Source organism: Lathyrus oleraceus, chromosome 4 (genome assembly GCF_024323335.1).
Source record: "Lathyrus oleraceus cultivar Zhongwan6 chromosome 4, CAAS_Psat_ZW6_1.0, whole genome shotgun sequence".
Lineage (NCBI taxonomy): Eukaryota > Viridiplantae > Streptophyta > Magnoliopsida > Fabales > Fabaceae > Lathyrus > Lathyrus oleraceus.
In genome coordinates this window covers 152,567,405-152,583,542 of record NC_066582.1, presented here as the reverse complement: position 1 = coordinate 152,583,542, position 16,138 = coordinate 152,567,405, and the positions used below count along the sequence as shown (strand labels likewise).

The 16,138-nt window shown below is 35.4% G+C and overlaps 2 protein-coding genes across 2 annotated transcripts; both read right to left on the bottom strand.

The window, feature by feature from the left end:
• Positions 1-3,628: 3,628 nt before the first annotated feature.
• Positions 3,629-8,537, bottom strand: LOC127074243 (GATA transcription factor 26). The gene is made up of 8 exons (XM_051015546.1): positions 8,023-8,537; positions 6,567-6,944; positions 6,014-6,449; positions 5,669-5,741; positions 5,181-5,284; positions 4,869-4,989; positions 4,517-4,619; positions 3,629-4,326 (listed from the first exon to the last, which is right to left on the bottom strand). The coding sequence occupies exons 1-8, from the start codon at positions 8,060-8,062 to the stop codon at positions 4,061-4,063; spliced, it is 1,521 nt and encodes a 506-aa protein (XP_050871503.1). The 5' UTR covers positions 8,063-8,537; the 3' UTR covers positions 3,629-4,060.
• Positions 8,538-12,175: 3,638 nt separating this feature from the next.
• LOC127136474 (uncharacterized) lies at positions 12,176-13,990 on the bottom strand. Its single transcript, XM_051063023.1, has 5 exons — positions 13,894-13,990; positions 13,374-13,661; positions 13,072-13,287; positions 12,692-12,837; positions 12,176-12,361 (listed from the first exon to the last, which is right to left on the bottom strand). Exons 1-5 carry the CDS (start codon positions 13,988-13,990, stop codon positions 12,176-12,178), a joined length of 933 nt encoding a protein of 310 aa, XP_050918980.1.
• Positions 13,991-16,138: the final 2,148 nt, after the last annotated feature.

Below are 16,138 nucleotides of genomic sequence, written 5' to 3'. Positions count from 1 at the left end.
AAGTACACGTGTGTGTGTTCCCTTGCTAGGGTAGGAAGACTCAGAGGCATTAGTATGTGTATAACATGTTTTAGTGGTGAGGGTTTTCTCACGACGACGAGAAGCCGTGTATGATGGTTTTTTAGGCTATTTTAGGGACCATCTCACGTGAGGTGAGAGGCTTTGTCGGTGGTCGACGCTGCTAGGATTATAAGGGGCGGTTAGGTTGATCATGTATGTTAAAATGGTAACGAGCATAGTGCTATAAGAGTTATGGAGAGTTTGTACGACTTAGAGTCAACCCTTTATCCCCTTGAGGGGTTATGTATTTATAGGGGTCTCTTGGACCTAGGGTTCTCTCCCCATACGTGGTCTTAACTGCTCCCCTCTTACTATTGAAGGTTATTAACTACCTATATTTTAGGAGTTGGTGGCGACGTTCTCTTACTTTACCCCCACGTTCAAGGAGCCCCTCGGACGAGTCCCTTAGATCCCCATTGGGCAACACAATTGTGGGGCAAGGGCGCCCCAGGGTAGGATTTTAACAAATATAACACTACACACATACACTTTAATCAGGTAACAACAATATCTTAATTTCAAGTTCATATACTTATGTTTCCCAATACAGGGTGGTGTATATATAAAAAATGGAGAAAGACGTGGATAATCTCTAAGTGAAATGACATTCTCATATTAATTATCTGGTATGGTCGTACTGACTCCCTTGAAATATGCAAATGAGAGTAAAAATGCTCTACTTGCAATAAGGAATTCTCAAAAGACTTAGAAACAACTGTGAGACAGTGTTGGACGCCTCATCCAGTTTCTAGGCCAAAAAGACATACTCAAGGCACAAGTTTTCGAGAACCTCCTGGAAATTTGAAAGAGATGCTTTAGTGGTAGATAGAAAAATCTGAGCAGAAGCCAAAACTTTATCTTTCTTTACCATTTCTCTCGCCAGTAACTTCACTCGGTTGGTCGGCGAACCGGGAAGGTTAAAAGCGCGTAAAGCATCACCAATCCCGATAAGAGAAACGGAAGTCTATTGTACTTCTTGCAGGTACGTTTTATGCTAAAGTGTCATATTACAGACATTGTCCTGCAATAGTTGTCTCTCCTTGCAATATTGACAAGCTAAAAGAGTGTCCCTAGGACAAGTCGCTACAATAGCCAAAACAGAAGTAGCACGACATGTATAATACGCTATGGTCAAAAATTCCTCCTCAAAATCTTCGTCATTCACACTAGCGAGATAAAAGTAATCCTCTTCCAAAGCAGATGTATGGTGCTCTTTAGGTGTGAGATGTCCTAGCCAAGCCAAGAAGACAATGAAATGCAACACCCCTCAAGTACCGCCAATTTTTTTGACATCAAGAGCAGCCTTCGAGGCATTTCCTCCCCGCAATTGTGGAGAGTCTGGCTTAGAAGACCGGGCAGACCTCATTGTCACTCGGGTAGGGGCACAAGCATTTACCAACACCAGAGCATTCGAAGGGCCAATAGTCACCGACACAGTCTGAATTCCCCTCTTCACTTAGGGAAATATCTTATCATACTTCATCTAATATGTATAGTACAATTATCAAAATGTCAAGAGTTGCAGGTAAAAATAACTGACAATGGAAGACAAAGGCACTAGAAGTTCACCGAAGATAACCTTCCTCTCTTCCTTGGTGTCAGCGTCCATCAACAAGCGGATTTCAATAAACCGCTTCAAGCGCTTGTTCCAAGCGTTCCTTCTAGTGTAACACAACTCTTTGACGAATTTGGTCATCCATTTCTTCAAGTAAAGTTCATTTATGGGCAAATCACTTTCCTTGTATACATATGACCCATTCCCCATAAAAAAAAGTGACCTTGGTTCTAAAACTTATGAAATAAATCGGTACACCTGCTATCTGTCCCGGTTCCTATGGTGCATATTTTCACATGAGCCTCTTCGTCGAGAGGGGTAACCAAAAATAACTAATCTTCAAAATGCTTCACATGATTGGAAAACACTTTCAAATAACAGGTAACATGCACCAATGTAATTAAGCCATGTCCCTACGCGTGGTCCACTGAGCCATGTTGTACTCTAAAAAGATGGAAGAAAAGGATAAATAGGGCTTTCCTCTTAGATAGTCACGCCAATAATGGAAGATTTGATGCAAGCCCAACTCACAGAGTTCAATTGCGAGGGAGCAATCATTAGATTGTTTAAAACCTCTATTTTGAAATTGTTGAAGGATAAGCAGAGGTTGAAGATCGAGAAAGTGCACTCATAAAAATGAATAGTGCACCCATCTTACTCACTACACATCCATTTATCTTCCTTGGGGATCAACACACCCCAGTATAAAGAAGGACTCGCGCAAAGGAAAGCCATTTCTAGACTACCTTCACGGGCATATGTAGAGGCAGTTGTTGAAATGGAGGATCAACCCAAGAGGGAAAAAAATCCCCCATCGATTTTTGACTCATGATGGACACAACTTCCTTCGACTAAAGAAAATAGTATATTGTAAAAATACAGATGACAAAAAGAGAAAAGGTAACACCTCAAGAAACTTTATAACTGAATCCACAAAGATCACATAATGACTTACCAAAAAAAAAAGATAATAAGCATTATCAACAGTCCAGATTGCCTCAGGAAAACACTTAAGTACTTCAGTTTCCAAAAATCATTATGATAAAACCTACGAAAAGACATTTGAAGCATAAGGCACATTTAAGGTGCGAGTTCCCAATGTCATCAACATCACCTCTTGACTTTTCACTCAAGTCGGGTTATGGCCGGCGGAAAAGGACAAATGCAACAAAACCCTCACACTATAAAGTAGAGGCAAGGGCTTGGGGGATAACTATTTTAGGTTGGTCGGAAAAATCTACAACGCAACCCAAAAATGCAACAATCCACCAAGTCACTTGTTGAATAGTAGTGTTATCATGGGATAGAGTGCAGTACATCTGAATCCAAGATCCATTTGACGGCTCCCCGCATCCTACGCTTAAAGAACAGTAATTTGTTATAACCATTCCACTATATAAAGAGGAAGCACATCATTTTTTCAGATAGAATTCAAATTCAAACTTTATTCACTCATCTTACTCTCATACTAATTTGAACATTGAAGTGTTAACCTTGTAGATCAGTCACATTCTCACCGTACTAGAAGCTCAAGTCTGTCGTTGCAACCCACCATCTTCGATCTCCGCTCAATTCTAGTTCCCTAGTGGAACACCTTTCATTTCCTAATACTAATATACATGTATACCAAGGATTGCAAAATTCTCTATCTAAGTCAACTTGCAAACTTAAACAAACTCATTCCTGCAAGAAAAAAAGTTTTTCTCAGCCTTAAACTAATGTCTTTGTAGAATTGTAAGTTTCTCGAGACAAATCTACTTTTTAAATCAAAATGTGTCCATAATTATCCAATACCAACCATGTTTTAACTATGCCCTTCGCTGTCTTATCCTATGTTTGGTATCACAATGAATTTATCAAAATTAGAATAAATCAATGTGATTTTGAAAAACCCATCATGACATCAAAAGTGTACTCATTGTCTCTGCTCTTGTTCATGATTCAACAAACATGTTGCATAATCAAGGCTACATATTTGTGAGCAATGCAGATAATTTTCTAAAGACCTAGCAATTCATCCAACACTCTTTGCCATAAAACCAAACACATCAAGTGTCATATGTTTTGCAAGTTAATTACAGCCAAAATAATTCTCTAGTTCTTCCTCACTCGTTTATTTCTTCATATGAATGGTGTTTCTGTGAAGGGAGGGTGTCAAATAATTCACAAAACATAAGTTACAATCGCATACAAAACTCCGCGTTTCGTGCTATATATTTATATATGATACAATCTATCATTTACCTATACAAAAAAAGCCCATCCAACTTGCATCCCTTGGCAATCTAAGCTCAATAAGGTTGCAAGAAAAACAAAAGAACAACCAGCAGATCTCTTGTACGAGGATTTCGGTGTTTATAAGACGCAAGCAAAACATGCGGACCGTAACCAAACATAAAATTATGTTCATTGATACTCTTCCAAGTATAACCTAGTAAAGATTAATCAAGGACGAGTAACACGAGAGTGTACCGAGCTACTACTGGTGCTTCCTTGAGCAACCAAGCTAGAAGTTGGGAGCAAGAGCTCTGCCTGTGGAAAAGAATTGTTGGATGGAAAATCTAGTAGCAGATCATGATCGTTAACAAAGATGTTAGAGCCGTCTACAATTTCGTTGCCACCACTGATGCTAGAGCCGTCTACAATTTCTTTTCCGCCACTGCTAGCTTTCATGATGACCCTTTTGGGACTCCTCATTGTTGCCTTCAATTCTGAAATTTGCAAGATGAATGATTTGATTAAATTGTAAACAGCTCTAGTTAATAATGGATAGCAAAAAAACGACTTACATTGATGTGTTTTGAGGTAAAAGCTTAACGCATATTAAGCATTTTGTATCATAGGTATTGTAATATTTTCATACTCGTCTTTTTTTATGATGACATGAGATTTTCAGCTAACCTGGAAAATTTTGGTTTTGGCCGACACGCAATCTCTTAACATTACTTGATGCCACGGCAGGAGATTCCATATCATTACATTTTTCAGCTTTGTTTCCATCATTCTGCACTCAGAAAGAACCAAATCAGTTCATCCAAATCAATTTGCATTGGATTGAATTTACATTTTGAACTGAACAATCAAAAGGTATTATTCAAAGACAATGATTAGAATTCATAGGTTTAATTATTCCTTAAAAATGGATGCAAATTCTGTTGGCAAACACCCCTAGATGCAGTATCTGACAAGTTTCATCATAAATTAAGTTATCAACACAAAAGCATTAGCATTTAAATAAATATCCATCACAAACCTTGAGTAAATTATAGTGTTCTACCCATTTTGACTTTGAGAGATTAGACAATGCAAGCCTTTTCAGCGTCTTACAATCTTCAGGGTTTGCCCCCAACAAAGAGTTATCGAATACACCTTCCCTGAGAAATTTCTGAAAATAAGTTAACCCCTTCTTGAATACAAAACTATCAAACATAATACTAAGGCTGCACATGATACAACATTACCGTTCAATAAGTTCGATTCCCTATTCCGGAAAGACGGAATTGAAATTTATATTCAAGGACTATAACTTAAAAAACAAACAAAAGTAACACTAGCAGATTCTAACCTATCAGGAAGTTTTGCAGCATCAACCACAGGGAGATACTTCAGTAATTGCTGCTGCTCTTCATCTGTCAAGTTTCTTGAAAACTCCTCATAGTTCACCACATCCTAAACAAACATAAGATATTGCATTTAGCATTTGACAATTTTATGGATACGACACGAAGCTTCACCGACCGATATATAATTGTAAGAGATTAACTGGCACTGATGGTGTAAGACACATGTATCCAATTAAATCAAACCATAACGTCACTTTGTTATGTTAGTTCTTAATACACCTCCTTGAATATCTACATGGTGAAATGTGATTGAATGCATGTGTAAAAAAAATTACACTGGTTTAAATCCTAATCATGAATGTGGTTGCAAAAGATGACACAAGGTTACAAGACCCAAAAACATGATCATATTATTTATGCCACCACTGCTTGTTACTAAATTATGCTGAACAATCTATAAAAAGAGAGGGGGAATTAACATGCAACTCACATTTGAATTTATTAAGCCCAGTGGTGAATCATGATTTCCAAGAACTTCTAGTTTTTCAAGCTGAGACTTGTTCCTGAAATTTCAAAATAAAAAAAATGAAGTCGTAACAATTCAAAATCATCATCACTTCTCAAAAACAAACTAGAGGTAAAAAAGACTATCCATAAACATCTTGAGATTCCCCTACCACTTTTGGGGAAATACCAAATTCATGCTAGCACAGGAATTCGACTGTTTTCAGTAGTGACAAACAAAATATAACTTTATTTTAGAGTTTAATTTTGATACAGTCCTAACAAATAACAACCAATCGTATGTGTCGTTATGATTGAAGTAAAAACATACCTCTCAAGTTTCTCTTGCTTCATTCTTTGGCCAGCTGAGTTTCCGACCTTTGCAACTCCCCGAGAAGAGAAATTCATGCCAGTGTAATCACTAAGCATGGGAATCGGACCATAACACGAATATGCCTCATTCATTAAGCATTGTTTATTATCAACTGAAAGAGAGCTAGCCTCAGACTCTTCATCTCGAGCTATAGAGCTAGGATGCCTAATGAGCATGCTTCCATGTCCTATCTCAACTGAGACCATTGGCGCTTCATTTTCATAAAGAAGTTCCTCTTCAGAAGAAGCAGAAAAACAAGACTGTTGTTGCTGTTCGTGAAGAATATTACACAATTCTTTTGTGAGCTTCTCAACAGAAGAATGCTTCAGACGACCAGCACATGTTCTCTTTTTTGACGGCACCGCAGTATCCCAGACCACTGATTGAGAAGCACCTAAATTAACCAAGCAAATCAAGATATCAAATGATATTTCAACGGAAAAGACAATGCTGCTGTGATTGGTTATAAGAAACAAATTTCAACGTAATTAGCAAACAGTAATAGTCCAACCTGTCAAATCACTAGCATCGGTGCCACCAAATTGAACACAGCTTTCAGAATTAGAGATGGCTGACCCTGAACTTGATCTATTACTTGTATCCTCATCCACAACCTTTTGAAATCCTTGATTATATTCAGGGGTGAGCCATCGAGATGCAGAATAACCATTATCATGGTTCTGCTCTCGTTTAACCAATCTCACTTCTTTGTTCTTATTCACCGATACAATCTTCAACCTCGAAACTCTTTGATCTTCATAATCATTAGGTTCTGTTCGAGCATGTAAAGGGGTATAATTTGCAAGTGTTCCCTTTGTCCTCCATCGAGAACCACATGCATTGCACAAAATTGGCTTCTCAGGTGGCCCATTACGCCAAAGTGGTGTGCCTATTGCAAAGATTGTTTGTTAAAAAAAGCATTAAAATGTAACAAACGGCTTATAAACAAGAAGAGAGATTATCTCCAATCGGATAGACAATTAACAATAATCACATCTACGTATTTCGAATATTTAAACAAAGCTAAACTCAACAAACACCTTAAGGTTGACAATAGCATCATCTATCAGTATTCATGATCATGATTTAGATGATGCATAGCAACACACTTTTGTAAGGAAAATAAGATACCGGTAAGGAAGATAATGCTTAGATTTGAACCAAAAGGATTAACATTTATCAGTTAAGTATTGCTGCATGAATGGTAACGCATTCTTAATGAAACATTTTAATTTTTAAGTGCACCCAAACAGCTTCGACTTCAACATTTGGAAACTGTTTTCAAATTTATCAGAAAAACAATCAACATTCTAATGTTTAAGTTGCAGCATTAGTTCAATTGAGGTGATCTCCACAAAACAACATCCTTGTTTCAAAATCAAATTGAGAAAACTCAAAAGTTGAATGCAATGCATGAACTAATATCCATTGACACAATAAGGAAGTTGCATAATCCTTTTAAAACTCATGAGTGAATTAACAAAGAACATTTCACAAATGCACAATATCCTCATTTTGATTTCTCATATATCACATTATTATCCAAATGCGAAATAAATGAACTATGAGTTGACTCTTTTCAATAAACATCGAACAGATGCCAAGCTTAATTTTGCCCCAAATTCATTTTCTCAAGATTCAAACACAGTCAATCAAATTAGAAAAACAGAAAAAACAGCATAGGAGTGACACAAAACACATCAAAGAAAGAAAACAATAGAGTTTTCAATAACTTCCAATTCCAAACACACTAAACAACAACAAGAATACCACAAAACCTCTTTGATTATTTATATCGCCCACAACAATACCTCAATTTTATCAAAATCATAATTAGTGCTTACAAAACACCGTTTGAATCAAAACATAACAATTAATTTCCATTTAAAAAAAAAAGTCAATAATTACTCCATAAAAAATTGCAAAAACAAAAACAAAAACCATATTTTGGAGAAACAAGAACTCACTTGAAACGCCACAGTGATAGCAAGGTCCTTGTTTACCCATTTCTCAATCTTTTCCTCAAACGAAAGCAAAGTAATCACAGAAAGAAAAAGTTGAATAAAAGAAAAAACTGGAAATTTTCTGAAGAAAAAAAAAACAGTTAATTTTTAGTTTAATTAATTTTCGGCGAGAAGAAGCAAAAACAATAAACCTAGTTTTTTCTGTTGGTAAAACAGCTTGCAAGAAGAAGCAAAAATCTATAAATTCAGAAGCAGTTTTAATTTTAAAGTCTTTAAAAGTGCTTTTTTTACAGAGGCAGAAATCAGAGAGAATTGCGGAAATTAATAAGTAGATATTTTAGGTGAGAATCTGAAGAAGTGAATGAAAGAGAAAAGAGCATTGGAAGAATCTGAAAAATGAGAGAGAAAAGAAGAAGGGAAGGTGCAATGGAGAGAGAGAGAATGAAAGAAGGAAGGTCTCTGTTTGGAGTTGTTTTGCTTTGTACAAACAAGTAAATGTTAGAAGCTTTTTTCTCTTTCTTATTTTTTTCACCCACTCCCCCTCTCATTATACCTTTCTTTTTATTTTGTTTTATTTGGTTATTATTGTTATTAGAAAATTTTAATTTTTTTAGTTAAAAACTAAATTCTATTTTAGTAATTAAAATTGGAATTTTATCTCTTATTGTATATGATTCCTATGTCCCACATTAATAGATCCTCTTACACTAATTAACATAAACATATAAATTATAGAGGTTGATTAACATTTTTTACTAACATTAGTTCATGATTAGGAAGGAAAAACAATATTTTATTACTATGCATGTCTATAAATATAGATTTTGTGTTGTTTTTCCAATTTTACCTTTTAAGAGATAAAATGAACTTATGTTTTTTAATAATAGTATTTTTTTTAATTTAGTGATTTAACAACAAAAAAAAATTAAATGTGGATAAATAGGATGTCACAAATTTTTTATTGTTTATTTCTTGGTTATAGAAAATTAAGTAAATTGATTACATTGTAAAAAATAATTAATAAAATTTAAGATTTGAAATAATTTTTTTAATGGATGGTATATTTTTTTCATATCATATAAAACGTGTAAAGTGTGAATTCAACTTTTATTATTGTTGCGAGAATATATTTGAAATTTTTACTTAACTAATTCACTTTTTTAAAAAAATCTTAAAATAATTTTCTTTTTAGATTAATTCTCAAATTACTTCACTTTAAAGATGTGGCGCCAGATGAATTGGTGTATGCTCTATAAGTTAAAGAGGTGACGCCGATTGGGTTGACTTATGTATATGGTGTTGTCAATCCAATTGACGTATGTCTGTTAGGTTTTAAAGGAGGTGTCAATTGATCTAGCACATATGTGTGTTGTGTAATTATTTTTGAAAAACAATGTATGTTTTATATTAAAGTCGAAATCGGACCAAATGATATTAATATTAATATGTGTTTACATAAGAATACATAAAGACTAATGTCGTTGACCGGGATGACCTAACCGACCTCCGATACCACATCCTCTAGCTACCCGAACGTGTGGCCCTAATCCATATTGATGATTCACCCCAGGTGTTTGAGGATTTGAGGGCTCAGGAACATCACCACCACCTGCAATGAAGCGCTACCGCCATAGCTGAGTTTGTGACCCATGTCAAAGTAGTTGGGTTGTGTTTGAGTTATTGGAGGGTGGCCAGGACGATTGAAGGGAGACATTGGTATGAATGATGCATCGAGAAAAGGTTGAAATGATTGTTGTGGTGATTGGTAGTCATATGGTTGTTGCATCATCCATTGTGTATGCTTCACTTGCCTAGTCAAGATCCATTCAAAGCCCACTTGTTCATGGTCTATTATGGAGGTTTCTTTGGTCTGTTTAGCATTCACTTCATGGTCTTACATGTTCATCTTTTGCTTGTCTATGTTCATTGATTCAAGTTTATTTCCATGGCATCACAACTTCCACTTGATTCAATTCATCCTTATCATTGCATCTCATCATATCCTCATGCTTAGTCCATACCTAACCTATTTCATCTGGCCAATATCATTCATGCCATTTGCATTGACATTGTTGTTTGGTCCATGAATCTTTGATTATGACCTAGTTCATTGTACATCTTGGACCTTGCTAGAGTTTTTGTTTTATGCTTGGCATTGTTCATCCAAGTTATGGTCATGTCCATTGATCCATGATTAGGTATTCATCAAGTTCATCACTTAGTCTATTCCATGTCATTTTCATTGGTGTTTGGTCCATGAATCGTTGTATAGGTCCTAATTATTATCCATTTTGGTCCTTAGGTTTTGATTCATTCAAAATTGACCATTTATACAACAATTGACTTTTGGTCAACAATTGACTTTTGGTCAACAATTGACTTTTTACGCGACAACCACAACATTTCTAATTGATTACAACAACCAAACTGAAATCATTTGCTCTAACAATACTTCTAAATTTTTTGCCTTTAGGTATGTTTCCGTCTAACCAACAAATCAACTCGCTCTGTAGTTGCTCGAAACGACAGATGTTCTAGAAGAGCATCTCCATCGGAGGCTTGTCTCTCGAACAAATCATTTTTCCATAGCAGCGACGAAGACGAACCATGTTTGCAATATAATGAAAAGAGATGTGGAAAAATGAATAACACAACACTGTATTTATACAAAAAAAAACTTACACAATACACAGAGGCGTCGGACCAATTGACGTTTCTTCTCCTTTTTTACACATGGGCGCCAATTGGATTGGCAACACCATGTGCACAAGTCAATCCAATTGGTGCCACCTCTTTAACTTAGAGAGCAGACACCAATTCATCTTGTGTCACCTCTTCAAACTCTTCAAACTGTGGTAGTTTGGGAATTAATCTAAAAATTTGATTATTTTGGGATGTTTTTTGAAAAGGTGGGTTAGTTGAATAATATTCTAATATATTTGATGGTTTAGTTATTCACTTTGTTCTAAATTATTAATCAATTTATAAAAAAAAAACTATGGACGGTTTCATATAGAGTTTTTAAAGAAATTTAAATTTTATTTTAAAAAATTATTTTATTTGAATTTACTAAAAAATAAAAGAATTTATTACAAATCATTTGTTATAAATTAATAAATAATTTTTACATTTAATAACTTAAATATTTTTTAATATTTTAAATCATAAAATTTATATATATTTTCCGAAAAATGTATCTCATAAAAAAGATATTTATGACAAATTATTGAATATGGACTTGGTCTTGAGCTTTTTCTTTAAAATGTTAACATACATAAAAAAAATTATAAAGAAAAAAATAAGCTATTAAAAAATTTAGTGAGAAGCTATTTAAATAAAAACTTTATTTAATTATTTTAGAAAACTAGCATCTTTAAATTTTCTTAACAAAAATATATAATATTTTGAAAAAGTTTTAACAAATAAGTCATGTATCTCAAATAATAAGTATTTCTACAATATAAATTAAATATTTATGTTTTATATCATACCATTTACTATTCTTTTTATCAATTTTAATAATTTATTTTTCATAATATTAAAAAAAATATATGAATCATTATGTAAAGTTACTCATATTAATTTTGTATAAAATTGTAAAAGTAATTTATAATTTATGAAATATAAAATATTGGCATATTTATTATTATTATTATTATTATTATTATTAAAAATGAAAAGTAAAATAGATTTAACTAAGAGTGGTACAGAAAATATTAATTTGAATTATAAAATTAAAAATATAAATAATTTTTAAATATTATATTTTTCTAATTTAAACATCTGAATATATTTGTTGGTGCACAAGGTGATAAAGATGAACAATGGACAAGAGAGGGAAGAGAGAATAATAACAAACTTTCACTATTCTTAAAATGGTTAGAAAATGGTTGCGCACACACACATTGCACAAACTGCAAAAGGAATAAAAGTACAGTTTGTTCACACCACTCACTTGCTTGAATACAAATGGGACTTTGAGGAAAAAAAAACTAAAATACCATCTAACAAACTTTGTCAACAAGTTTCTGAAAATATGAATTAATTCTAACATTATCCCTTAATTCATATTCAGCTTAACCAAAACTAACAACATCAATTTCATCCCTCAAGCGAAGAAATTGATCAGTCTTGATCGCCTTCGTCAGAACATCTATCAGCTTCTTCTAGTGCTATAGTGCATAACTTTTAGCACTCCATTCTGAACCTGATTTCTCAAAAAGTGATACTTAGTCTCAATATGTTTGCTTCTCCCATGCAACACTGGGTTCTTGACAAGATTGATTGCAGGCGTATTATCAACCATCAGCTTTAGAGGCTTGTTTACTTTGATCTTCAAATCCTGCAATAAATTCAGAAGCCACACAGCTTGACATACGGTCACAGCACCTGCAATATATTATGCTTCACAGGTTGACAAAGCAACATCTGGTTGCTTTCTGGAACACCAAGAAATAGGACTTCCCAGAAACTTAAACAAGTATCCAGAAGTACTTCTTTTGTCAACTTTGTCTCCATCCAAATCAAAATCTAAGTAACTCAGATGTTTTGAGTCATTTTCAGCACCAGAAGGGAACAAAACTCTATACTTCAGAGTTTTCTTTATATACCTCAAAACTCTGACAGTAGCTTGGTAATGAGACCACTTTGGTTTACTCATAAGCCTACTCACCATTCCAACTGCATAGCAAATATCAGATTTGGTATTACATAAATACCTCAAAGACCCTGCCAACTGCTTGAACGTTGTTGCGTCTACATCATCACCGTCAAAATAAGAATCCAATTTCTGATTTGTATCAGCAGGTGTGACAACAACTTTACAATTCAGGAGCTCAAATCTCTTCAAAAGCTCAAGTTCTTCTTTCATGGCCTTCATCCAGACTTTCTGCTTGAGAGCTTCTTTCGTACTTACGGGTTCAGAGTCTACTAACATGACACGCTAAATAACTTCCCCTTTAGAATCTATTTCAGTGTCTTGCAGCATGTCAAACTCTGCAAACCTTCTCGGAATGTTTCTGATTCTTTGTGGCCGCTGAACTTGTTCAGAACCTTCTGATTCTGGAACAGTATCAGAAGCCGGAACTCCAGAAGTACCGACTTCATAAGCATGATCACCTTCAGAATCTGGAATGTTCTCAGAATCTGTACTACCACTAAAATCTAAATCACCATTAGAATTTGGATCAGAATCAGATTTTTCCTCGAAATCAATTTCATCTTCTGATTTTGACTCACTCTCAGAATCATTTTCAGGCTCTGACTTGTCTTCATAATCAGAATCAATATATTTAGAAGTTTTTCCTTCAGAAGCTCCACCTGTATAAGCTCTATTTCCAGAGAGATTGGATTACCTCCAGATTCTGGATTAGAATCAGATTTACCTTCAGAGTCAGACTCGCCTTTTGAGTCAGACTCGCCTTTAGAGTCATCTTCATCTTTAGAGTCACCTTCAGATTTATTTTCTGATTTTGACTCACCTTCAGAGGTAGAATCCTCTTCAAAGGCAACTTCTCCTTTAACTTCAGAGCCATCTTCTAACTCAACTTCAACTTTAAAACCCTCAGAATCTAACTCTTCTTCATAACCTTCAGATTCCGACTCATCTTCAGAACCTTCATATTCTGGCTCATCTTCTGATTCTGACTCATATTCAAAATCAGACTCGACTTAGATTTAGAGTCATCTTCTGACTCTGACTCATATTCAAAGTCTCCTCCAGAATCAAAAAAATTCAATCACACAGGTTCATCATCATCAGGTGCATAAGCCATCAATAGCACAAGTTCATCATCAGAATCTCATCTGACTATGTTTGCTTCTTCTGACTTCCTTTCCTTGTTTGACCAACAGTCCTGAGCAAAGTGTCCAAACCTATTACAACAGTAACATTGAACCACTCTCTTGTCATACTTCTCATTTCCCTTATGACTCCCAAAAGTTGATGTTTCTGACTTCTGAGACCTACCATGTCTTTTCTAGATTTCTAACCAAGATTGTTTCTTGTCTTTCTTGACAAAAGAAGCTTTCAGAGCTTGCTCTACCTATCTCTTAGAGGTTCTTTCAATCAGACGCGACTCCTGTGCCTCTAGAGTGCTCTAGAACTTTTCTATTCTCATGGTGCTCAGATCCTTAGAATGTTGAACTGCTACAACGATGTAATCAAACTGAGGAGTAAGATATCTAAGTACCTTTTCAACGATACTTTTTTCAGAGAGAATTTCTCCACACGACTTCATCTCATTTGTGATCAGAATCACTTTGGAGATGTAGTCAGATACCTTCTCATTGTTCTTCATGTTGAGATTCTCATACTACTTACATAGAGACTGAAGTTTCACCTTCTTCACTGATGCATCACCACCGTATCACCGCGCCAATGTGTCCCACGCAGCTTTCTCAGTCGTTGAATAAGCGATTTTCTTAAACACGTTCACATCCACACACTGATGGATGTAAATCAGAGCCTTCTGATCCTTCTTTCTCATATTACGTTGTGCATTTCTCTGCGCATCTATTGCATTTTTTTGGAAGTGCAACCTGAACGTAACAGTCGTTGATGAGATCAAGAACATCTTAAGCTCCAAACAACACATGCATCTGAATCATCCAATGATTCCACTTCTTGCCATCGAACACTGGAAGCTTAGGGCTCAAATTGTTTTCGTTCATCTTCAACCTTGTCCAATACACTAAGATCTATTAGAGTTATATCTTAGGATATGAAAAATCAGCACTATAGAATAATTAAGACCAGCCTTAATTTAATAGAATAAGAAAAGTTCAGCACTATAGAATAATTAAGGTCATCCTTAAATGTAGAGCTTGAATGATTCAACTCTTGAATGTTCAACTCCTCTTGTATAAATATAGCATCATGCTCCATTCCAATTATATACATAAAAACAAACAGAATTAGTTTCTCTCTTTTCTCTTTTAGCTTTCTATCTCTTCTCTCTCATATCTCACTCTAATATGGTATCATAGAGCTTCGGTTCTATCCATGGTAGCGACTCCGGTAACTACAGCTCCGGCCACCGCAACATCTATGTCATTCCAACTCAAAATCACAGAAAAACTTGATGAGAAGAATTTCCTACTTTGGCGCCAACAAGTAGATCCTTTCGTTACCGCGAATAATCTTCAAAACTACCTTTACCTTCGTGACATACCGAATCAATATCTAACTGATGAAAATCGTGAAGCTGCTCGTGAGAATCCTGCGTATCGCACCTGGATTACGCAAGATCAGTGGCTTATGACGTGGCTTCAATCCACGCTTTCACCTTCGATTCTTTCACGTGTTCTTGGATGCGTTCATTCCTACGAGCTCTGGGAACGTATTCTTGCACATTTTCAAAAGCTTACACGTGCGAAAGCAAGACAACTACGAGCAGAACTCAGATCTACAACACTTGAAGACAAATCTGTTGGTGATTACTTGGTTCGCATCAAAGTTCTTGTTGATGCGCTTGCTTCAGTCGGAGATCCAGTTCCAGATCAGCAGCACATTGATGTGATTCTTGAAGGTCTTCCTCAAGAATTTGCCTCTGTTATTTCAGTCATTGAAAGCAAGTTTGATTCAGTAGAACTTGAAGAAGTTGAAGCTCTTCTTCTTGCTCATGAGATGAGATTCAACAAGTATAAGAAACACTCTCAAATGGAGGTGGCTGCCACAGTGAATCTCACTCAAGCTAATTCTCAACCTGAAACTGATAACTCCAATAACAAGAACAGTGAACAAGCTGTGAATTCAACCTTTAATCCAACCTATTCAAGAGGAGGTCGTGCATCTGGCTGTGGTGGTGGACGCGGCCGTGGGAGAGGTAGGTTCAGCAACATTCAATGTCAAGTTTGCTTCAAATATGGTCACCTTGCTGCTAACTGCTATCACAGGTTCAATCAACAGTTTCAACCTAACATACCTGCTGATTTTCAAACAATGAACCTACAAAATTTCTACAATCCGTATCAACCAATTGGTGGACCTCAGTTTGCTCAGCCCATGGTTAACACTTGGTCACGCCCAAGCTATCAACCAAGACTTGCTCCTCTCCCTGTTCCTCAATCACAGATCACTCCCAATGCTATGATTGCTAACACAGCTTCAGTTCCAAGC